Consider the following 23,521-nt stretch of genomic DNA (forward strand, 5'->3'; position numbering starts at 1 on the left):
CCAATATTAATTATTGCACTAACTTAGTTTATTATTTTAAGTGTTTGGTAATAAATCAAATTTATAAATGGAATATATAAATACGATTACATATAATATATATATAGATATGATGCTTTATTGTATTAATTTTCATTCTATTATGATTTAAGACATAAACAAGTGCTCGAATTATATAATTAATAACGCATAACAAAAAGTAGTAAACTTACATTATAATTGAAACACTTTGTAACTAAGAAAATTAAATAACAAATAAAATATAGAAAAGTTTATATTTTGTGATCCATTTGTTGCTATAAGTAGGCAACTTGCAAGTAAATTGATAAGCACACTCTTCCGCCCAGTAAACGTGTGTAACATCCACAACTTTATGAACTTTAGATTTAAAACATAGCAATGTCGCTTCAAGTACGAAAACATATGCATCTCCAATATGAGAGAACAGTTTGGTCCGTATGTTGTCCATGTATTTAACCTACAAAAAACAATTATTAGCGATAATGCGAAATTTATATTACAAAGTTGTAGTTGTATCATAGAAATTATAATATTAACATACATACCTCTTCAGTTCGTTTTGGTAGATCGAAGAGTGGACAATTGTAATATAAAACATATTTGCTTGTGAGATAGTCCAACACTTAATGACCCACTTATATCCTTTATTTTGATATGCATGAATACGGAATTCGAACTATTGACTTTATTAATATCATCTATTCTCCCAACAACCCTACACTTGCATCCCTACAATGAAAGAATGAATTTAATTTACATATCTATATAAATATAAACAAACGAATTTAAGATATTATAAAGTAAATATCAGATACGACTACTCCGTTGTATTTGTGAAACTCAGAAATGGATAAACGCATTGAATTCGAGATGCATAGTAATCTATTGAGCGGAAGAGAAGTCTTATTTATCCATAGTGTCTTGTGTCGGACAAATTGATCGTTACGAAACCTAATTAACCCAATCAAAACATGTATTTAAGAGAACACGTTAAGTTGCGCATGGTTGAAAAAATGATCAAATCGCATGTAAGTATACATAGTAGCTTACCACTGTTTTAGTTTGCTTGCAATCTTTGTCCTAGGATTGATCATGATTTGTGTGTTTTCAACAGATTGCAAATAAATGCCTATGAAATGTAGTAAAAATACATACGTAATTCAAATACAGAATTTGAACATATGTTACCTAAATAATACAATTTTCATGCTTACCGTCGTCATTTTTCAAAACCAATCCTCTTGCTAAAACAACCACAGCGTCTTGTAATAGGTCAGAACTTAATTGTTGTAAATGGTCAAAAAAATTGTCGACAACACATAGTTTCATAGCAGTATAACTGATATAAGTAGAAACAATGAATCAATATATTAATTATGGCAAGAAAAACAAAATAACTACAATTACATGTAATATAAATCACGAAATTATAAAATTACCTTTGTCAATTAGTATGATATATTGTTTTTTGCTTTGTTGATTAATTTTTGATTGAACACGTCCCATATAGATGAGTACTCCAACAACACCTAACATGTCATTTTTTTAGAATTACACATTTACGAATATGTCTATTTGACATGCATATAAATTTATGATACTAATAATACTAAACGTGGACAAAAATAAAGAAAAAATCAAACAGAACAAAGAGGCGAAAATTTATATACTGTGAAAAAAAATCGAAAAATTGATTTATTTAACCTACAATGAAACGATTTCTTATTTACTTAGGGCTTCATGTAACAATTTTTTGTTTTTAGCTACACAATGTGATAAAAAATCGAAAAAGGATTTATTTAGGCTACAATGTTTTAACAGAATGTAAAAAAGTAAGGTTTAAAAAAATACGTGTGGAAATAATAATATGGAGTATATATATATATACCTATTTCCTTATTTTGAACGCGAACTTGCCTCATCAAAGAATTTAATAGTGTTAACTCATTTTTTCGCACCTTATTCACATGAGGATCCATTTCACAAAAGAGAATAAAACAACTTTTTTGTATGTTCAATATATATAAGAAAAAAGTATGTGTTGATTGAAATAACTTAATTTCGGATTCAATCAAAAAAAAAATCAGTCGAATATTGCGTTTCAAACTTGCCAAATATAAATGTTCGTTATTAGTGGTTTAATGCTTATGTTTGGTAACGAATAAATATATTAAAAGGTAAATCAAATCAAAATCTTGATAATTTCTTTTTCTTTATTGTTAAAAGGTAATAAGATCCGGAAAAAGGTAATAAGATATGTTCATTGTTAGATCGTAATATAAAAACTGATTACGTTAGATGTTAATTTGCAGTCACGTTTTATTTATAGATCCGAAAAAAAAAAATCGTGATAATCTTTTTCTTTATTGAACTTAATTAACGACAATGATAACTAAAGAGATACACATAGTACATATTTAAAATTAATTACTATGAAATTTCACTTAATTAATTTAGTCATGTAATGCAAGACTTTTGCTGTAATAAACAAAATTCATGACCATCAAAAATAAAAAGAGATATGGAATACATAGTTAATACGGAAATGCAAAATAATACATGAGATAAACTTGAATAACACCACCTAAACTTGAATACTTTTTTTTCTTGAAGACATAACCTCAGCTTTTCATCCCCAATCGTTGAACACGTTTAAGTACATTAATCATTTATTAGGGAATCCAAATCTGAACTCTTTCCTTTGCTTCTATTGTTGCAAGTTCAATCTTATTACGAAAGGAGATAATCATACCAACATAACCCATGGTTTCCACTTCATCTTCATCATCTAATTTCTCTAGTGCTTTTAGAGATTTCGAAATCTCCTCATCAATGGCAGACCATGCTTCAAAAAATTCATACATAGACTCGTTAATATCATTGTATGTTTTGCAACTCTAGGATCCATTTAATGAAATAAGTTGTTTTTGAGAAATTTGAAGGATAATTAGCTTTGAATTTTAAAACCGATTTTGATGGATTGGAAGCAAGAGGGGTTGAAAAAACCGGATTTTGCAAGCTATTATATAGGCAAAAAATTTATCATTTAATGTATTGCATGCATTAGGTGGTAGATAATATTTAATGGCTTGCATGCATTGGTTGGTATTTAAAAGCTTCAATTTATTACATGTATTAATCACCAACCATGAGTTTTTTTTTTTTATATTAATATGACTACATTAATGTTATCACAAGAGAATTAACATACATGTATTAAACACGTATATATTTATATTAAGAATGAAAAAAAGAAATACAACTCTAATTGGACTTATTTTGTAATTCAACTAAGAGAATTAACATACTACATTAATATAAAAGATAATGTAAAAAAACTGCTAAAAAGTCCTTGCACAATAATACAATAAAGTTTTATTTCTACTTAATTGAAGAAGATCTCCGTCGACCAAATTCAATTCTTCGAAACACTCATCGCACACTTTATGAATCCTTGGAGGAACAGTGTGTAGGTAGTACAACATCATGTTATCACAATCCAAGTGTACCCTAAACCGAGGTTTTGATGAAGTAACGTCTTCAATAGTATCCCATATAGGCGAATCATAACATATATCATGCGTGAATTCTTTTGATACCTTATGACTCAGAAGACGACCCGAACGAAATAGTGTTAACACCATTGCATCAACATCAAAAAAATTAGAATGTGCCAATTTCGGATGCCATGTAGCTTCAATTGAGGCGCATTGATTTTCACATGGGACTTCATGAATTACATCTTCAATTACGGCATATCACGTTTATGGTTATTAGATTGGTTTCTATTTAATATTTTTGTGAAGATATATCTCATAAAAACGCATGAAAAGAAATCGAAAAATTGTTTTGTAGTGTGCCATGACCATCCTAAAAACGCCATTTAGAAGCTATGGATTTGGTGTGGTGTGGTGAGACAAAGCCTAAGAATCATGGATATTTATACTACATATGGCCGAGTATAATTACCATTTAAATTTTTATTTTTTTTTATTATATAAATGTAAATTTGTTTCCTTAATATTAGCATGTATTGTTGGTTGATTATCAATTACAACCATGATTTATTCCAAATTGATTCGGTATTTTTTTGTTTCCATAATACTGTTATTCATATTTAAATTTCCTTAATTGATTCCATAATTTATGCGAAAATCTCTCAATTAAGATCGTGATTTGATATATTTTTTTTTCCTAATTTTCACGTGCAACTTGCTTGACACACATTACCTTAGTCCAACAAACGTTTCCTTAATTATGTAGATCACATATCAATTAAAATCCTTGATTGACGCCAATTATAAATTCTTTGAACCGTGTGACACGTGGACACCCTCAATGAGCTCGAAAAAATACTGATCAAAGGAGCATGCCACGTCATGCCACGTAGGATTGAAATCGATAACAGAACGACATGTGGCCTCAAGGATCCTACTTTAAATATATATATAGATGAATTTTTTTTTTTACTCGGGACATAGCCCGGACCTAATAACTAGTTTAAAACCCTAATTCCCGTTATTCGCTATCTCCATTCGGATTAAACGAGGTTTTTGTAGAAACTGCATAGTTCAACTGCAATAATTCTACAAAATGTCGCTGAGAGGAGCATGGCAGCTTCAGAAACTCATTGTTAGCTACTGTGATTGGGGAGGCAGCAGTAGAGGTATCAGGTAATTTTTAACTTTCCTTTAATTGCACTCAAATTTTCCTTCTCTTCTTTTTTTTGTCGATCAATAATAACCCCTTGTGACTTACTAATTTTTAAGTAGTTTGTTGGGATTGTTTGAGGAGCTATAGTAGTAGGACTAGTGTTAAGGATTTGGGAGGGATTGAAAGTTTAATGCTCAAGTGCATTGGTGGCAGTAGTAAGTGCCGGCACCAAGAGTAGAAAAATGGAGAGATAGCTCAGGGATCTGTCTTGACCTCTCAAGACTTAAAATCTTTCCATCGCATAATTCGAAAATACGGTTTCTGTCACGATCATTGTAATGGTTACGGTAATGTGGGAATGAGGATAGATGCCGTAACGCCAAAGATATCCCTTGAACCCGCCTAATACGTGGTTTTTTTACCCCTTTTCCGGTGCGGGTAATATTGGTCCGGTAGATTTGAAAACCTTTATGACATGGGAGATACAATATGGTGCGGCCTTGTTTTGACGCCATGTTCCACCTGCAGCAGGTTCTGTGTATTGGGTTGTTGAACATCGTACCAATCTATTCGTTGTTTAATCCCGTACAGATTGATTACATATGAAGGGTAGAATGATATTTTACTAGTCAGATATCTGTATTGTAAACAATATATATATTGAATGCCAGGGTGAACCTACTCAGATTAACACAATTATTCTCCACACTTGTATCTTCATTGGATATCATACCGACTTTAAATCTTGCTCTCAAGACTTTAAATCTTTCAATCTCATCATTCGAAAAAGCGATTTCGATCATGATCACGTTAATGGTTATGGTAATGTGGGAATGGGGATAATGTGGTTGTTGTACCGCTAAATATCGGTTTAGACCATGGGACTGAGATATCTCTTGAACCGGCCTAAAAGACGGTTTTTTAACACCATGTTCCACCTGCAGCAGATGTAATGCAGGCTCGTGTATTGGGCTGTTGAGCATGTAGGATTTTGGCGTTCAAATTGGACCTATGCTTCTATCTTCATTGGATATGCTACCGACTTCACCTGTCTTTTAAAGTTTAGCCTCTAAATAAACAATAGGAGTATATAGCATATGCTAATTTGATACAATGATACTAGTTTAGCAATTTTTGATATATGTTCTTCGAGTACACTTAAGTTCTTTTCAAATTAAAGATAATTCAGAATTAAGGCCCCTACCTAACACCTTGCTATATAAAGAAGTAGATATTGAAAAAAGGTTGCGAAGCTTCCTTGATTTTCCTAGTGTGTGACTATTGTTTTCTCCATTACTCCTTAGATGATTAAACATACTCAACAAGTAACTATATAAAACATTAGATTTTCTTCTTTATTGTGTGACTAAGTTTTAGCTTGGTCATCCCTCATTTATTTTTTCTTTCAAATTGATGAATTATTGATTTTTATTTATCAAAATATCATAGTGATCATGTCATCGTTTTTCAATTGCTAATAGTATCACTTTTTGTTATCAATATTATGACTTTTTTTTTTTGAAAGGTCTATCAATGTTAAGAATTAAGAGCATGTAAAAGTTGATCTTGTTTTAAGAGCATTGAAAAATTCAAATTAGTATCTCTCATATGTCCTCTCTCTCCCCCTCCCCTTTCATGTGTGCTTGCACACAATTTCTTTTCTTGATTTTGCTCACTTCTCACACCCAACTTTTGTTGATGCCAATTAAAACACTACCAGAGTAAGGACTGATAAATTACGTATTTACTGGAATAATGCAATCTGGGAAATTACCTTCAATAAGGTTAGAAGTCACCCGAAAATCCAGAGTATGAGATATAAGTGTGAGATGTTGCAAGTTTATGATAATTTTGTTCAACCTCCTTGCGCCAATTAATATTATTCACTTGAAAGCTCACGGAAAAGATGCTTTTTGATGTTGAAGGGAATTTATGAAGACACATTTGCCATCACTTCAGGAGAGAAATTCACAGCTGGAAGTTGTTCCAGAACTCATTCGTGGACAGCATCCACATCTAAAAGGCTTCTACAGTGAGTGCTTTCCGCCAACACTCTTTGGTCTTTGCCTCTCTAATAGAACTTTTTCCTACTGTTTCGGATAAGATAAAATATTAGTTTTAGAAAACTAAGCTAATTTTTTGTGTCATTCTGCATATTCACATTTCATCCTATGAATTAGTTAGAGTTGCTTATTTGAATTTTAAGCCTTTCACCTGAAGGAAGAGTGATATATTTGATTCTGTTTTCATTGAGGAAAGATGCAATCATGGTCCTTCTTGAAGGGGTAGGGGGTGAAATTTGGTAGGCTAAGTCAAAATCTGTGAATTGCATTGCATTTGGTTCATTTCTTGACTGGCACGTTCTTGAGTCTATTGTTAGAAAATAATGTTGTCAACTAGAAGGAGTGTAACACCATAAGATCTTATCCTTTTTCCAGGCTAACAAAGAAAAACAAAGGCAATGTAGCTCCTTGCCTACATTCATTGTTTTGCACCCTATTGGTTATGTAGGAGGTTGCAAGAGGTGTATTTCAATTGTTTTTATGTTCTTGTAATCTGTGTCTGGAAGTAGGGCTAGTGGCCTAGTGGTTTCAAGCTACAACTATTGTAGACTCGTGTGTGAAGCTATGCTTTTATGACTGTGTGCGCCCTTACTTCTCCCAGCCTTTCTGAAAGTATTGAGTAATTCAATAGATGGAGAAGTTAGTGGAATGGAGAGGAGGATAGACTATAGAGGACTAATTTCATTTCTTCATTTGAAGAGCAGAGGATTTTGGACCTACTTGCTTCTTTTCCACCATTTCACTCCCTGTTAAAGTCTCTACCCATAAGCTGTTAGACTCGGGCCCTGTTCGTTTGGGGTGAACTGAACTGAATTAAAACTGTGAGAGGAAGGTGAACTGAACTGAAATTGTGCCCAAAAGAGTAGGGCTTTATGCTTAAGTTCCCTGTCGTTGATTTCTTATATAGGTCGCAGAGATACATTTTTACTTGCTTTTATATGCCAAGATTTTGACATTGCATGAACATATCTGAAGGTTAGGTAAATTTGTGGCTTTCTGATGCTGCACATACCTCCTTACCCAAACAAAAGGGAATTTGTAGCAAAATTGTCTTGGTTTCCTTTAAACCTCAATGCTTCTTTTTAATCTAATAGGAAACAAGAATGAACGAGTAATATGCGTGAAGAACTTGACTCCAGAAGACATACTGCTGCATGCAACCAGGTTGCGGAATGCCTTGGGGAGGAAGGTGGTGAAGCTGAAGACAAGACACGTTACAAAGCATCCTAGTGTACAAGGCACCTGGACAACTGCTCTGAAACTATGAAGCAGCATAAACCCCATTTGCTTAATAATGCTGCGTACAATTACTAACTAGGTTATATGAAGCGTATATTGCAGGTTCACGCCCCTATATGGAGTTTTATGTTTTGGATAATGTTGCTGAACCCGTCTGGCAGTTCTCCCATTGTTGCTGAGACAATTAGGATCAGAAGAGCTTTGGTGGATTTTAGATTACCACACTGTTTTCCTCATACTTTTTCTTTTATGTATTTATATTGCTAAGTGGGTTAGCAATTTTAAGTGCTCACAAATTGTACAAGTTGACTTCAATAGGTAGAATAGAATAGATATCAAGGATCTTAAAAGGATTTACTAGAGATGTAGTTTAGCAAACTTAGGTGTAGTAATTCCTCCAAAGAGCTGCAAATGGTAAAATCAGAGAACATAAAAGAAAGAGTTACAAAGTCAGCTGTGTGAAAGTTTGGGCAATTAATCACTCAAGATCTATGTTGCTTGGACTCGGGTACCTATGCCCGACACAGGTGTGTGTCTAAGTGTCTGACTCGGCTATTTTTTGTAACTTTTTCAATATTTTGGCCCAAAATGAAGTGTCCAAGTGTCTCACCCATGTCTGAGTGTCAAGAATCCGACACGGATACTTGAGGTGAAATGAAGAGTCAGAGCAACATAGCTCAAGATATCAGGTTTACCAATGAGAAGTATCATGGGCGAAGATTAAAATCATGGTAATCAAAGCAGTACAATTTAATTATACGCATTATGAACAAAGCCATGTTACACCCCGACCACAGAATTATAGTTCTGGAAATACATGTTTCTCGTCTGCAAAACCTTGCAGCCTTTCCTTCAATCAGTTTCATGTTATACTGGAGGTGATACTGATTAATTTAAACATATATAACTCTCTAACTCAAATATTGGACAGTATATTGTCCACTTGGTGATAGAGCAAGCTTAATTTTATTCAAAATGACTCATTAGCTAAGCAATGATTTGAAAACCTTTGCATGCCGTAGATCACCAATTAGAAGATCATGGCTATTTTTCTCAATAAGGTATACAGCATCATCAATCAAATAACCAAAACAAGTTGTGCAGAACATTAGCAAAACTGCATTACATCTTTGAGAAGCATCAGTAGACTTATGAGCTAATGTGTAGATGTGAGCTGCCAAAGTCGGAGTTCAGCAGGGAATGCATTTTCCTTGCTGACATATAAAAATTTGTGTTGTGAGGAGAAATTATGTAACCAAAATTCATAACTTTTAATAACACAATTTATAGTATTGCTGGCCAGGATGAATAAAGGGGATGTATTTATGTAAAGGGTTAAGCGGTTCAAACCTTCGGATATCAACACTTCAATGGCTTCCGAGACTGAGCCAAATCAGTCCGCGGTCAAAAAATGAAGATTATCTCATGGAATTGTAGGGGTCTTAACAATGCGGACTCCCATACAATTTCGTTCCTTTGCTGGATTGTCCGCAAATTCTCCCTTAACATTTTGTTTTTGATGGAAACTAAGGCATAAAAGGATCAAGTAGTTAATCTTGATGTTTCCTTAGGTTTTGAAAATGTTTTTGTTGTTGATGCAAATGGGAGTGTATAGGAAGTCTTGCAGTCCTTTGGCATATTAACGTTGGCCTCTCTCTCATTTTGTTGATTGTAAAATAGCTGATGTAAAATATGGGTTAATGTATAAATGGAATCTAATATTGTTGTATGGGTCTCCTTATATTCAGTTTAGAAGAAATATTTGGGAGGATGCAGCAGATATTTTGTGTTTATATGGTGAAATTTTGTAATTATAGGAGATTTTAATCAAGTTGAGTTTGAATCTAAAAAAGGGGGGGGGGGGTTTCATATTATTCTCAAGGGCAATAACTTTTTTCAAATTGGAGAATGCACATGGGTCTAATTGAACTACCCTTCCATGGGACGAAGTTTACATGGTGTAATAATAGAGAAGGGGAGGCTAGAATCTATGAAAGGTTAGACGCTCATTCGGAAGCCATTATTCTCAATCTACCTATTATGGTCTCAGATTATGGTCTTATCATGCTCTCAACAAATGCAGATGGTTCTGGGAAGAGGAAGAAGAGTCATATTAAGATAGAAGCCTAGTGCTTGGATTATCAAGACGTAAAAGAAAAGCTCGATGAAAAATGGAATGAAAATTTTTAGGGCTCTCCTTTATTCAAGATTGCCAAGAAATGTGCAAATGTTAGATTCAGTCTCTTTAACTGGTGCAAAGAATTTCAAGCAAAAAAATGGATTAGTTTTGGAACAGGTAGTGATAAAATGTAATGAAGCTCAGCTGCAGCTTAGTGAGCATGGGAGGGAGGGAGGGAGGAGTTTATGGTCATCATGAAGGAAATATTCTAGAAGCGCAGATGTTGAAAGCTAAAGTTCAGCTGGGTTTTTGGCGACAAAGATCAAAAGGTAAATTTTTGGCTTTTGAAGATACTAATACAAAATGGTTATGCAGAAAAGCGAAAGCCAGGAAAAGAAAAAATGAAATCTTCATGATAAAAAATAAAAAGAGTGATTAGGTGACGGAAAAGCAGGAGATTCAACAGGTCATGATGGAGCATTTTACAAACATCTACCAATGTGGTGAACCTAATAATAGTACGGGGTTGAATCTGGATGATATTGCGAGTATCCAGGGCTGTCTTGAAAACTTTGAGGCTCCGGTTCTAAAATGAAAATTGGGCCCCAATATTAATAAATTAAAGACGAAATAGTTCGAAAGTTAAAGGTAAAAGTTCAAATATTAATGATAAATTGTTAGATTTTTCTTATTAAGAGTGAAAAATAATGGTGATTTGCTTTAATATGAACTAAAATTATTATAATAATTATATTTTGAGGCCCTTATAATCTTGAGGCCCTGTGCTGTAGGGCTCTTTGCACACCCTCATCTACCCCTCTGCGAGTATCCTTCCATGTCTCTCGGATGATCACATTGCTAGGTTGCAAGATGAGGTGAAAACTGATGAAATTAAAGTTGTGAAGTATCTTGGGCTATCTGGGATGTAATATTGAATTTGATGGGAGGAGCACAAGGAAATTACAACCAATAATTAAGAAAGTCGTCAAAAAAAGTAGGAGACTAGAAACATTTAGCGCTCTCTTTCATGTTGGACGAGTCCTATTATAAATGGTGTTGTAGCCTAAAAAATCAACGGCTCTGGTACTGACACGTGGCCTCATCTGAGCCCTACATGTGGCATATATGCAGGGGAATAAAAGTACAAAAGGGCCTGAAGGTGACAGGCCTAAAAGTACGTTTCTCTGAAAGCGTACTAAAAAGACCTTCTTCTGGCCCCAAAAATTGTACTTAGGCCCAGTAAGCATGATTTACACCTTTATATGAAAGTGAGGTGTACTGACCAATTAACAGCTGCCACGTGTCCCAAAACTTTGATTAGCCAATCAGATGCTCCCAAATTAGGGTGACATCAAGGCACAGCAGTCATTTCAAACAGTATAAATAGTCCTTGATTTCAGGGTGAAAGGTACGTTTTTCAGGGCATAGTACTGTTACTCTGTCATAAATTCTTCTCTCTCTCTCTCTCTCTACTTTCTCTCTCTAAAAGTTCCTTTACATCCCTGATATCTGACTTAAGCATCGGAGGGGGAAATACCACCCAAACCTCCAGGGTGTGTCCCTTTTTGCAGGTTGCTGGTCAGGAGTTTGCTTCGGGATTTGAACCAATCATTGTTGCACAAGTCTCCAGTTCTAAGAACCCATCTTTGGGAGTTGTGATATTAATTGCTAGTTTTACACTACATAACAAATGGCATGCTAGCTTCCTTAGGCTGGCATAGTGTATTTCTCTTCCTTTTACCAAAGACGGTTTTAGCCAGGTTATATGCCGATTTCTCGAGGTTTCTTTAGAGGAACAAGAAAGATTCCAAGCCAATTTATTGGAAACGCAAAGAAATTAGGAAACTACTAAAAGGTTGCGGAGGACTAGGCATTAGAAATGTGCATTTGTTCAACAAAGCGTTATTAGCCACGCTTGCATTTCGGTTGCACAGTACCCAAATCTCCTTGTCTCCTAGGCTCTCAATTCTAAATATAAAGGTTCCCCCTTAATTCTAGGCATGCAAGAAAAATGCTTAGTTGCTCCTTCTTGGGGTTTAAGAGGTCTATGCAAGGCAGTTAGAGAATGTAAAGATGGGTTCGCTAAGGTAATAGGAAGAGGCTAATCCACTCGAATTTTGCAGGATATGTGGGTTGTTGGTGAGCCATTAAAGTTAAACGGAGGGGCTGATCTTTCGGTCGAAGGAATTACCACGGTTAAAGATCTAATGTGGCCTGGTTGTAGAGTCTAGAACTCTAAGCGTATTTGGGATCTGTTTGATTCGGAGTCAGCTTTCAGAATCCTGGAAACGTAACTTCCTCAAGAGGAAGTGGGTGATTCTATAATATGGAGTGGCTCCAAAAGCGGAGAAGTGAGAGTTAATAATGCTTATGCACTAATGATGAGTAGGAGTTTTCCTTTGAATTTAAAAATTGGTGATCATAGTAAAAATGGAAAATTTTCCATTAGAAAATACTATATAGCTAACAGAGAAACCAGGCCCACTGTCTTTTGGAAAAGGGTTATTTGTAACAACAAGGCTTCTCCTAATAGTATACTCATTACCTGGCTTGTGTTACTTGGGAGAGTTACCACCAAAGAGAGACTTGCTCACTGGAACCTGATAACAGATACTCAATGTTCTCTCCTCTCTGTACAAGAGTCGATGAAACAATCGCTCACCTATTTTTTTAATGCGCTTATTCTCATACTATCTAGAGTTCTTGCCTTCCGTCTGTAGGCCTATCATGGAATTTTTAAATGAAGTTTCTCTAGCTGCAAAGCTCTATAGACAGAAGCAAGATAAACATAAAGTATATGGTATGCTTTTTGCTGAAGCTATCTATAACATATGGATTCAACGCAACAAAAAGATTTTTGAAGATACTTGTCAAGATCCTAAAACTGTTGTCAATACTATAATCTTCAATGTGGCCTGTAGATGCTCAGAAGCAATGAAGCAGCTACTTTTCTTTGCTTAAATAGTGTTTTGTTATTCTATAGACTAACTATTCTGAGCATGTTCAGATAATTTAGATGTTTATTTGTTTGTTGTTGCTGCTTCTGGAGTATGTTCCTTAAGATTTGGTTGCCTTGATTTAACACTTTTGGAGTATGTTCCTTAAGAAGGTGGGGATTGTTAGGAAATTGATGCTCTATTATCATGGTTTTTGTTTGTGTCTGTAAAAACTCAATCATTTTTTTGGTTTTCAATAATAATTTTGAATTGCCAAAAAAAAATATATCAGAAAATGGGGTATTTATACTCCTAGTACTAAAAGCAATCCGATCGTGGCCCAAAAACACGTGCAGATCTAGGCAATCCGAACAGGCTCGAAGAATCACCCGCCCAGGCCAAGTCACTGCCCGTTCGGGACAGACATTCCCCAACTTATTGCCTCGAGTTCCACAAACTGTTGCACTCCCGAGCATGAGTGAGCCCGTCCGGGACAGGCCTCCCTCCCGGCCAGAGGGCTACCCGCCTAGACCACCAACCTTCCTGCCACATTCTGCCTCAAGGTTTCACATTTGGCTGCCTCCCACTCGAGCCCCTGGTGCACACCTCCGGTTCTTCTTTGTCGTCTTCGTCTCTTGCTTCAATCATCTCCACCAACAACACATTAACTAAAGGATAATACATAAAGCTGATCATAGTCAATTTTACATACTTTACATTAAGTTTCGTAGATATGATCCTCTTTTTCGCTGATACATGTTGAACCTCCAAATTCATGCAAGTGAGTCTTATTCGACTTGGAATCATGAGCAATAATCATTTGCAATCTATAGACCTGATCATATTTCCATCCTAATTTAACAGTTTTCAGCAAATTAACAATATCAATCCTTAAATCTTATACCTTAACTTTAGAACCCCAATTCCTAAAATCCTACACCCCAAACGCTATAACCCCAAATCCTGAAAACCCTGAACCCTAAATTTTCATCAATTAATTCAAGAACCTTTTTTCCAATAAAAAAATTTACAATTGAACATCTTTTTTTCCCACATAAAATTTAGAAACTTTTTTCCCCGAAAAAGTCAAATTCAATCTTCTGTTATCCCCAAACACAACCAATTTAACCTTTTTTTTTCAAAAAACACATTCAGTGACTGATATAAAACCACATTCAAAATTACAATCAAGATTAAATTTTTACTAAGCAAATGAATAATTAAAGTAAGATATCAGCACATAAAGGAAACTAAATGCTCTCTTAGTTAATTTATTGTACGTTTTCTCGTTGTAAAAAAAAAAAAAAAACCATGCTTATGAGATACACAGATAAGCACAACACTTTACCAAAGTCACTAAAACGTTCTCAACTGTGCACTAGCCAAAGCCACAAAAGACGCACAGGAAAAACTTGGAGTAGCAAGGTGTCCAATGTATTGGGAGCATTTGGCACCACCAGTAGTTGAGGCCAGTCGTAACAGAAGCGCACACAAGTTACGACCAAACATCATTGATGAGGCTTAGAGGGAAAACTCCAACTCATAATTCATCGTTGTACTTGCGTATTAATCATGTTATACCCTCACCTTCATGGTCCATGGACTCCACTAGTTATATTTTTCTGAAGAAAAAGATGACCGTCTAGGTCTCAGCGTTGAATACATACAAATGACATTTTCGACCTAGCCTTTTTGTCTTAGTCTGTATAATAGACGAAAATTTCTGAAACTTTAATAGGGTCTATTAGGGTTGCACTCAAAAATTTCGCTGCTTCGCTGCTTCTAGTGAAGAGTCTTTCAGAGCCTAAGTTGCATCGACAGGAGAAGAACTTGGTCTGCAAAATCTCCCATTGTCCCCAGTACATTAGCCTGGAAAGTGATCATGAACTACTGTCAGCTTCAGCTGCTTTCTTCTCCCGCTGCTTTTCTCGTTTCTTCTTGTTTTTCAAGGCATTTTTGCTCATTTCCCTGCATTGTCATGCGATCACACTCAGCAAAGTTTCCCCAAAAGAAATGGGAAATTAAAGGATCGTTTTACAAACAATGGAGTTTAACAAACTTACGGTGTAGTTATTCCTCCAAAGAGCTGCAAAATCAGAGAACATAAAAGAAAAAGTTACAAACTCAGCTGTGTGTAAAAGTCTGTGCACTTATTCACTCAAGATAACAGGCTTAGAGATGAGAATCATGCGTGAAGATTGAAACCTTGATAACTAAAGCACTATATTTAAATTATATGCATTATGAATAAAACTATGTTGCACCCTGTCCACAAAATTTTGTGTTCTGAAAGACACATGTTTCACGTCTTGCCAAACCTCGCAACCTAGCCTTCCAGCATTTCCATGTTGCAGTGGGATGGTACTGATTAATCTATTGCATATTAGGAAACAGGTGTGCATATTCAACCCTAAAATCAGATTAGCAGCAACCCAATTGCTAGACAAACTCTATCACATATACTAAACAGTAAATGGTCCACTGGGTGATATAGAGCACAAGCTTAATATTATTCATAATGACTCGTTAGCCAACCGATTATTTTGAAAGGCTTTGGATGTCATTAGATCACCAGCTAACAGATTATGGAAATTTTGCTAAATAAGCTAAACAGCATCATCAATCAAATAACCAAAATAAGTTGCAGAACATTACCAAAACTGCGTTACATCTTTGAGAAGCATTAGTAAAGAATGATATCCAAACACAACTTCGTGTCCCATGCAGAAGTCGAGAGATAAAAATGAGCTAATGAACAAAATCCTAAAATGATAAGAGGGCAAGTGCCATAACACAATGCTGATTTGATTATAGCATCCATTCTACAAATCAAGTGTCATAACACATATGAGCATCGACGGCTCAAAGAGCAAAGGTCTTTGAGCCTGTGTTTTCAATACAGAAAGACAGCACACATTCAGGATTTTGAAACATATGTTTAATTTATTATTCTGCTCAATACCACACAAACCTTGGATCATCTGGATGTTACACTCAACAAAAACATTCATTCAAGAATCTCAAAAGACATAGAAGGTTTTCCACAAGATGAGCCTAAACCAACCATTTAGGTTGTATCATTGAAAGAGTTGAAAATTTGATTATTGATAATACCAAAACAATGCCAAGGTACTAGATTTTACCTCTGCCTTAGCAGCAGCTGCCTGCTTAGCATGAGGAGGTCGATATGCAGTAGGTTTCTGTGGAGGATTTGCTGGGCTGGCTTTTGCAGCACTCTGCGAAGATTTTGGCCCTTGACCTACAAGAAGCAAAGTCTTCTATTTAAGCAAAAACATATTATGAAGATATATATTATGAACAAGTTGCTGACATGATGATCAAGCGAGGAACCTTGTGATTTTGCTTCTTCAAGCTTCAATGAACCTACAGATTTCACAAGTTGAGCAATATCACCAAATTTATCTGCGGATTCTCTTTTCCAATCGGCCTGGGATTGATAGCAGAGAGACAATGTTAATTCAGAGAAGAAACAATAATCTAAAACACGAGAAGAGAAGATATTAGCCATACAAACCTGGAATAATTTGTCGAACATCTTCTTGTAATACAATGAGCCATTGTGGAGGAAGATTTTAATCCTACATAACACCAACGTATGAATGATCAATTACTTCCATCCCAAAATCGCAGAAGTAATTTCCTAAATGCTCAAAGTTGACCTGACCAATCAATTCAAAATATTATTACCCTCCCCAATTACGATACTTATAGTTGTCTTTTTAGAGTCAGATTTATAAAATTTTACCAGAATTTCTTACAAAATATCAGAAAATGGTGAAATAGAAAAGTAGTGATCCAAGAAGGTATACTACAAGATTTTATCTATAGTTTCAATTGCAAGACAACTATTCCTTCATTTAGAAAAAAAAGGTCAAAGATGAATGTTGTAAGACTGCTAATAGTCCACCAGAACAATCATAGTAGGCTGGAGGCAATGACGAGCATACTGTCAGTCTGTCACGTGTTGACTTTCTTCGCTATTTCCAATCCCACTTCCCCTTCGCCACCCCCATCAAACAATAAATCACCAGCCAAGTTGTTAGACCTAGATGAAAAGTACAGCACGAACACAGCAAAAGACAATGAAACTTGCCTATAGCTTTCATGTAAACAGAATAAAATTTGCGCACTGGCCAGATTAATTCCTAATGTTCCCTATGAAGGACTCAACTTGACAAGCTACTTTCCAGTAGCCAAAGAGGATCATTAAGATCAAATTCCCGTCAACTAAGTAATTTCATGTCCATCACAACTCACAAGCAACAAACTTAATGAAATTTGCCCATAGCATTCATGTAAAATGAATAAAATTTGTCGCATTGGTTAGATTAAATCCTAATGTTCCCTAGGAAGGACTCAACTTAACAAGCTACTTTCCAGTAGCCATAGAGGATAATTAAGATCAAATTCCTGTCGACAAAGTAATTTCTTGTCCATCACAACTCACAAGAAACAAACTTAGCATACCCATTATCAATCTGACGTCTTGGGGCCGTTGATGCAGTCATAAAAAAGCAACCATTAGGAGACCATTCACTGGTTACAGACCACTCAGCTTTAGTTGTTCCAAGCTGCTTTTTCTCCGTGCAATCCCAGAAAGCCTGAAACACTCTCAAAGGTGCACTTGCATTAAGATATGGAATTCCATATATCTAGAAAATTGATAATCTAAAGTATCCCGAAAAAACAAGAAAGGACAAGAACCATTACAAATGAGAGGCTTCATACACAAAAAGTAAAAGGAACACGTAAATTACTATTGCCAGCATACATACAAGCAACTTTCATATTCCAAAAGACTTCCACTAGAGAAAGAGGGATCGTCTATAAGTTACAGGTTTACAGCTGTACGACCCATTCTTCAAAGATAAAGGTTGCTTGATCATGACATAGTCTGAAGATAAGAGATTAAGAAAAGCAGGGCAAAAGAAAACTACTTGTTTGAAGCCTTTTCCTCACTCGCCTTACATGTACAGCTGTTAACAACATATATGGTAGTCGCCTAAGCACTGTTTTTATCAAAAGGGTCCGTTTCCACTTTCCAGTATTTGTCACCCACGGTGAGGCCCAACAATTAAATATTGCCAACACTTAGGCTTGAAAAGTAGCAATTAGATTATGGTTGGTAAAGATCTGGTAGAGAAAATCTGAGAGTCAAATTTTCGCTGGGAACTAAGGACTCTATTTGGCAAATGAATCTGCAACTACACTCAAGGATCTGATTTGAGTCATCAGGCCCCTTTCTCAACTCCAGCCCAATCGAAAATCTTAATGATATGATTTTCAGAATATCTAGCAGGAGATATGCAGAGGATCTTGTTATTTAGCAGCAATTTATCCGGAAAGCTTGTCCATCAAACATGGACAGGGTTATTACAATCTCATCGAATTCAATACTCAACTTTCAAACCTTAGAAAATAATTTTCCAATTTTATCAACATACATGAGATAGAATCTGGCAGATAATTTAGCATTAAACCACATAATGAGATCAATTACCCTTGACCTTGAGGCACTTAGCCTTCCTTGAGCCAACTGAACATCATTCATGCAGCATGCTTAAAGTCATTAAGCCCTGAATCTAAAATGCTAGCACCAAGAACAATTAATTCTCCTGGAACTATCTTCCAAATACTTCAGAGTTTAGACCACATTACAAGGAATACAATCAAAGATTTCCAATACGAAAAGCAAGCACTATAAAATATGTTTACAGATACCACCTTTGTCATTGATGATAACAAAATCAACAACTCAGTTTGGGACCTAAATTCAAGGCATCAACAACCCAGTTTGGGACCTACATTATAGGTCTATGAAGTGTTATCACTAACAAGTAGAGCCATACATCAACCAACAGCTAATGGTGAAGTATACTGCACAGTAACAAATTTAGGAAAGATAGTCTGGCATACCATGTCACCAGGCAAGTTTCCGAAACCGGCCAGGCACAAAACTGTATGAAAAGATTTAAGGATATATATATAGAACAAAAAAATACAGGGGTCGTGAAGAAAAGAAATGAAAAGAATTGTGGTGCATCAACTCCATGAAGGATACATCTTCCCTTTGGATTCCATCTGATGGTGTTGTAAGGACCTGAGCCAAGATCAAGAAGTGGATTGCACTTCTTGTCAAATATTGTAGCTTTGGCAGGCATAACTAAAGTTAGGTCAAGGAACAGCAACATAGAATAAATAAGAAAATTTCTGGCAATAGGATATGCAAGAGAAGAAAGAGCAATGATCTCAGTACACACACCATTTTTTGAGCCATTTAATGTTTTCACGAGAAAATTTTTAGTGAATCACCAAAGGATACATCCATAGACAACAGCAAACTCTGACCCAGCATAGGACCACTGAACATCATGAATCGGTCCCTCCTTGCCTGTAGATGTACTAAACTAATCAATTTTGTAAGCAGAGTTGGATAGAAAATGGTACCATAAACATCAAGGCCACATACGAAGGGGTACAAGGCCTTCATGAGATCCATCTGTTGTCAAGTAACTTAATTTTGACTCTCCATAGTAACTCTGGTTGGTTTTGTCAACATCTGCTTGAGCCACAGCTAGAAGACCAGTAGAGCCATAGTTCCAACGTAATTGCACGGTTGAACAACGGAAGAAGCTGCGTCGTGCAAGAGGCTGGCTAGAGGGATCGCTTCCACATGCAAATATCTGGACACTTGCAGGCACTCCCTACAAAAAGATATACAAAAGGAGGACAAGGAACTCATTTACACAAAAAAGGAAATCTGACATGGGAGGAAAATATCAAAGATCAAGAATGATGCTGGAAATGGTCTTAGCACAGTTGTTTGGCGTTCTCATAACTTATCTCCTTTGGACAGTTGAAGACCGCCTTTATTTATAGGGCTGACTGCTGAGTACCAAATGGAATACATTTAGCTTATATTAATGCTTCAGGCCCTTTCTCAACAACCCCACTGATGATTTGATTCTATGCAGTAATTTAACAAAGACATCTTCTAAGATCAAGCGTGGTGGAAGGTAAGCTGATAAAGCCATGTAAGTAATAGTTTGCATAAGAGTGCAGAAGTTTCTTTAGTCCAATCTAGGACCAAGCTTCTAGAATCTAGCTTCTAGGTTAGTATATATGTAGAAATATCTGGAATATATCAGGCATGGTGACATTCTGAAAGTTCACACAGGAAAGGATCCAACTTGACCACATATCGTCATATTGAGATGAGAAAACAACCCAGCTCAGATACACCAACCTTAGATTCAGGAACAAATGTGGCAACATGTGAACCAGGCAGGTTGGAAAGTTGAACAGCCGCTACTCCAGGAACTTTGAGGCGAGATACAAATCCTTTTGAGAAGTCAGATGGATCAAAAAACTGTACTTCATTTGTGGCCAGTCGGCAAGCAACAACTTCATCTGAGCTGAACAAGATAGAGGGCCTGGACAGTACACAAACATGTTCATATAGAGGACGAGGATTCAACAAAAGGTACATAGAAAGGGAAAATAATTATATACATTCACATCAACTCTCTCTTTCACAAATTATGCACGTTAAAGCTAATCAACATAAAACAACAGAATTTACTCAAGATTTCCAAATACTAAGATTCATGTGAAAGTAACTCAAGCTGACATGAATTTGAAAATAAATTTTCATAATCGAATGAACATAAGTTGCTTACGAATACTTTGAGACTTCTAAACTTGAGGTCTATCATACATACCATGTTGTTTTGCTCATATTCTTCTGAGAAAAGTTATACACAGAAGCACCAGTCTCCACACTCCATAAGTTGACATTTTTCTCCTGGGGAGACGATTGTCTCTGATACGTCTGAAGGAAAGTCCCACGGGGTGATAAAGTAGCAGCGACAAAGCTTGGAACTTGAAAGGATCTGATCTCTTTGTAGGTCTTGGAATCAAATATATTTATAACGCCATCAGACTTAATCACCATTAGCCTAGAACCATCCTCATTAAAGATTGCACTCGTGCAAGGAACTTTAGGTATCTTGGTAATTGGTTCACCATTATCAAAGGGCAGACCAGAGCAGATCGAAAATCCATCTTGATCTCGAACTAATGAAAAAATAACAACATATTCCATCAACTAGTCCCCTTAATATTTCATATTTAGCATTAAAACATCCATAAGCAAAAGGAGTGCGGATATGCACCTAATATTTCCAACGATGGTGGAGGTTCTCCAGCTGCCATTTTCTTCTAATCAAATTTTCCACAAAGTATCAACAAAAACAGCCCCTAAAAATGCATAACAATGTTAAAACTAATGCACCTAATTTACCCTAATGCTGATTTATGCTATTCATAATTCATGTGAAATTTAGCTAATGAGCTTGTATCTAATTCTTTATGGGGCATTCCACGCTAATCATACATATAAAAACTAACAGTTAACTCAAAAGTAATAGAAAACAAAAACAAATATTGTTTGATCATACATATAACTTGCAGTTCTTAATCCTATCTCAAAGTAATAGTAAAGGTCAGATTTTTATCAACGAAAATAGCAGAAACTAACAAAAAAAATACTTAAACAAACAGTTGATAATTCAATCAAGAAATGCTGAAAAATGAAGAAGCACTAAACCAGAAAAAAGAACTTAAAAATACAATAATCAACTTGTTAACAGTAAGAGGAGCAAGAAGAGATACCTAAGTCGCCGGAGCAATAACCTCAGATAGAGAGAGAGGAGGAGAGAGAAGGTGTGTGTTAGTGGGTTTGTTGGGTTTGGGTTGCAAATCTTGGATCTTTTTTAAAAATGGATATCCAAAAGTTAGACTTTGTTTTTGAAATCCATCATTTCTACTTTGGACTTCAAGAGCCCCCAATTTTTAATTAAAAAAGAAGCCCAATCTATTAATAGGTTTACGATGTACTCTCGCTGTTGGTTCCGTTCTATGAGAGCACCTCCAATGGCAAAAAAAACCCTTCCCATATGGACTCTCTCTCCTCAAATGGGGCTCCACATGAGTGGGGTTGGTTCCCCATTTAATGAGGATGCTCAAGTTTTAGAGCACCTCCATTCATGGGGCACCCCATTTTTTCTCTCTCCTCACCTTATTTGTCCACCTCATTTTCCACTACATCCCCATTTTACCTTACTCAAATTTGAAACACATACCTCCACTCATCTACCTCCCCATTTATCTTCTCTCTCTTATTTCCTATACCCCACCACTTTTTCTCTCTCCTACTTTCCCATACCCCACCAATATTTTTCTCTCTCTCACCCGCCATGTGTAAGCTCCCCATTTGTTCTTCACTTGGGCACCTCCCCTAAAACTTGAGCATCCTCATTAAATGGGGAACCAACCCCACTCATGTGGAGCCCCATTTGAGGAGAGAGAGTCCATATGGGGAGGGTTTTTTTTGCCATTGGAGGTGCTTTTAGGGGAGGTGCCCAAGTGAAGAACAAATGGGGAGCTTACACATGGCGGGTGAGAGAGAGAAAAAATATTGATGGGGTATGGGAAAGTAGGAGAGAGAAAAGGTGGTGGGGTATAGGAAATAAGAGAGAGAAGATAAATGGGGAGGTAGATGAGTGGAGGTATGTGTTTCAAATTTGAGTAAGGTAAAATGGGGAGGTAGTGGAAAATGAGGTGGACAAATAAGGTGAGGAGAGAGAAAAAATGGGGTGCCCCATGAATGGAGGTGCTCTGAGTATACTTGATTTGATTAGCACTTATTATATACTACTATTTCCTCCGTTTCTAAATAAATGCAACATTTCCCATTTTAGGAAATGTCATAATAAGTGTAACATAGCTCAAAATAAAAAGTTTTTTCCTTTTATTTACATAAATGCTATCACTTACTTAATTCCCTCAACCACTTGATTCATTTATCATCTACCAACCTAAAAACCATTAATTAATCAACCTACTCACCCTCATCTCAGCCACCCATCTCTCTCTCTCTCTCCTCAACTCAATCCACCCTCTCCATCTCCTTAACTCAACCAACCAACCCCACACCACCACCAACCCGACGCCACCCCCAGAACACCACCAACCCGACACCACCACTAGGGGTGATAATGAGCCTGACAAGCTCGCAAGCAGCTCGAGCTCGGTTCGGTCAAAGCTCGGCTCGTTGAAGCTCGGCTCGAGACTTAAACGAGCCGAGCCGAGCTAGGCAAAGCTCGTGAACAGCTCGATTATTATTTTATACTAAAAAAAAATTGTATTAAAAAAATTACATTAAAAAAATTTAATACAAATTTATATTTTAATTTAGATTACAAATTATATATTTTAATTTGTGATCCAACTTCACCTCTACTCCACTAGGCACTAAAGTCCCACATTGGTTGAGAAAACAAGGATCAACCTTATTTTCTTTATAAATAGCTACTAAACCTTACTTCAACTTAAAGTTTAATTTTGTATCTCCTTGGTTGGAAAACAAAACTATACTTTATTTTCTTCATAGAGGGAATGAAGTATAA

At 36.0% G+C, this 23,521-nt stretch overlaps 3 protein-coding genes across 5 annotated transcripts; 1 reads left to right on the forward strand and 2 right to left on the reverse strand.

The window, feature by feature from the left end:
• Positions 1-570: 570 nt before the first annotated feature.
• On the reverse strand, positions 571-1,356 carry LOC125495836 (uncharacterized). The gene is made up of 4 exons (XM_057393311.1): positions 1,236-1,356; positions 1,072-1,150; positions 843-972; positions 571-750 (listed from the first exon to the last, which is right to left on the reverse strand). The coding sequence occupies exons 1-4, from the start codon at positions 1,348-1,350 to the stop codon at positions 571-573; spliced, it is 504 nt and encodes a 167-aa protein (XP_057249294.1). The 5' UTR covers positions 1,351-1,356.
• A 3,181-nt stretch (positions 1,357-4,537) lies between these two features.
• On the forward strand, positions 4,538-8,334 carry LOC104888986 (54S ribosomal protein L51, mitochondrial). Of its 2 annotated transcripts, none has more exons than XM_010674106.4 (3): positions 4,538-4,694; positions 6,600-6,706; positions 7,832-8,334. In XM_010674106.4, the coding sequence occupies exons 1-3, from the start codon at positions 4,615-4,617 to the stop codon at positions 8,002-8,004; spliced, it is 360 nt and encodes a 119-aa protein (XP_010672408.2). In that variant the 5' UTR covers positions 4,538-4,614; the 3' UTR covers positions 8,005-8,334. The 2 variants fall into 2 exon arrangements, with proteins under 2 accessions (XP_010672408.2, XP_048497145.1); XM_048641188.2 differs by lacking the exon at positions 4,538-4,694 and adding an exon at positions 5,084-5,205.
• A 6,285-nt stretch (positions 8,335-14,619) lies between these two features.
• Positions 14,620-21,886, reverse strand: LOC104888987 (eukaryotic translation initiation factor 2A). Of its 2 annotated transcripts, XM_010674107.4 has the most exons (14): positions 21,726-21,886; positions 21,227-21,311; positions 20,774-21,128; positions 20,299-20,485; positions 19,522-19,756; positions 19,375-19,443; positions 19,114-19,215; positions 18,969-19,009; positions 17,520-17,653; positions 16,567-16,630; positions 16,383-16,479; positions 16,175-16,290; positions 15,095-15,117; positions 14,620-14,999 (listed from the first exon to the last, which is right to left on the reverse strand). In XM_010674107.4, exons 2-14 carry the CDS (start codon positions 21,264-21,266, stop codon positions 14,912-14,914), a joined length of 1,551 nt encoding a protein of 516 aa, XP_010672409.2. In that variant the 5' UTR covers positions 21,267-21,311; positions 21,726-21,886; the 3' UTR covers positions 14,620-14,911. The 2 variants fall into 2 exon arrangements, with proteins under 2 accessions (XP_010672409.2, XP_057249613.1); XM_057393630.1 differs by lacking the exon at positions 21,227-21,311 and having other exon boundaries at positions 21,726-21,877.
• Positions 21,887-23,521: the final 1,635 nt, after the last annotated feature.

Source organism: Beta vulgaris, chromosome 3, assembly GCF_026745355.1.
Source record: "Beta vulgaris subsp. vulgaris cultivar EL10 chromosome 3, EL10.2, whole genome shotgun sequence".
Taxonomy (NCBI): domain Eukaryota; kingdom Viridiplantae; phylum Streptophyta; class Magnoliopsida; order Caryophyllales; family Amaranthaceae; genus Beta; species Beta vulgaris.

Bases quoted from the DNA above. Each gene is read 5' to 3' on its own strand.
- LOC125495836 (XM_057393311.1), bottom strand. From the start codon at position 1,350: ATGAAACTATGTGTTGTCGACAATTTTTTTGACCATTTACAACAATTA. The intron at 1,151-1,235 runs GTAAGCATGAAA...TACATTTCATAG, and splicing joins GGTTTTGAAAAATGACGACG to GCATTTATTTGCAATCTGTT. The intron at 973-1,071 runs GTAAGCTACTAT...TGGGTTAATTAG, and splicing joins GCAAGCAAACTAAAACAGTG to GTTTCGTAACGATCAATTTG.
- LOC104888986 (XM_010674106.4), top strand. From the start codon at position 4,615: ATGTCGCTGAGAGGAGCATGGCAGCTTCAGAAACTCATTGTTAGCTAC. The intron at 4,695-6,599 runs GTAATTTTTAAC...TTGATGTTGAAG, and splicing joins GGCAGCAGTAGAGGTATCAG to GGAATTTATGAAGACACATT. The intron at 6,707-7,831 runs GTGAGTGCTTTC...TTAATCTAATAG, and splicing joins ACATCTAAAAGGCTTCTACA to GAAACAAGAATGAACGAGTA.
- LOC104888987 (XM_010674107.4), bottom strand. From the start codon at position 21,266: ATGGCAGCTGGAGAACCTCCACCATCGTTGGAAATATTAG. The intron at 16,631-17,519 runs GTATGCTAAGTT...GGTGTTATGTAG, and splicing joins AGACGTCAGATTGATAATGG to GATTAAAATCTTCCTCCACA. The intron at 15,000-15,094 runs GTAAGTTTGTTA...ATGACAATGCAG, and splicing joins TTTGGAGGAATAACTACACC to GGAAATGAGCAAAAATGCCT.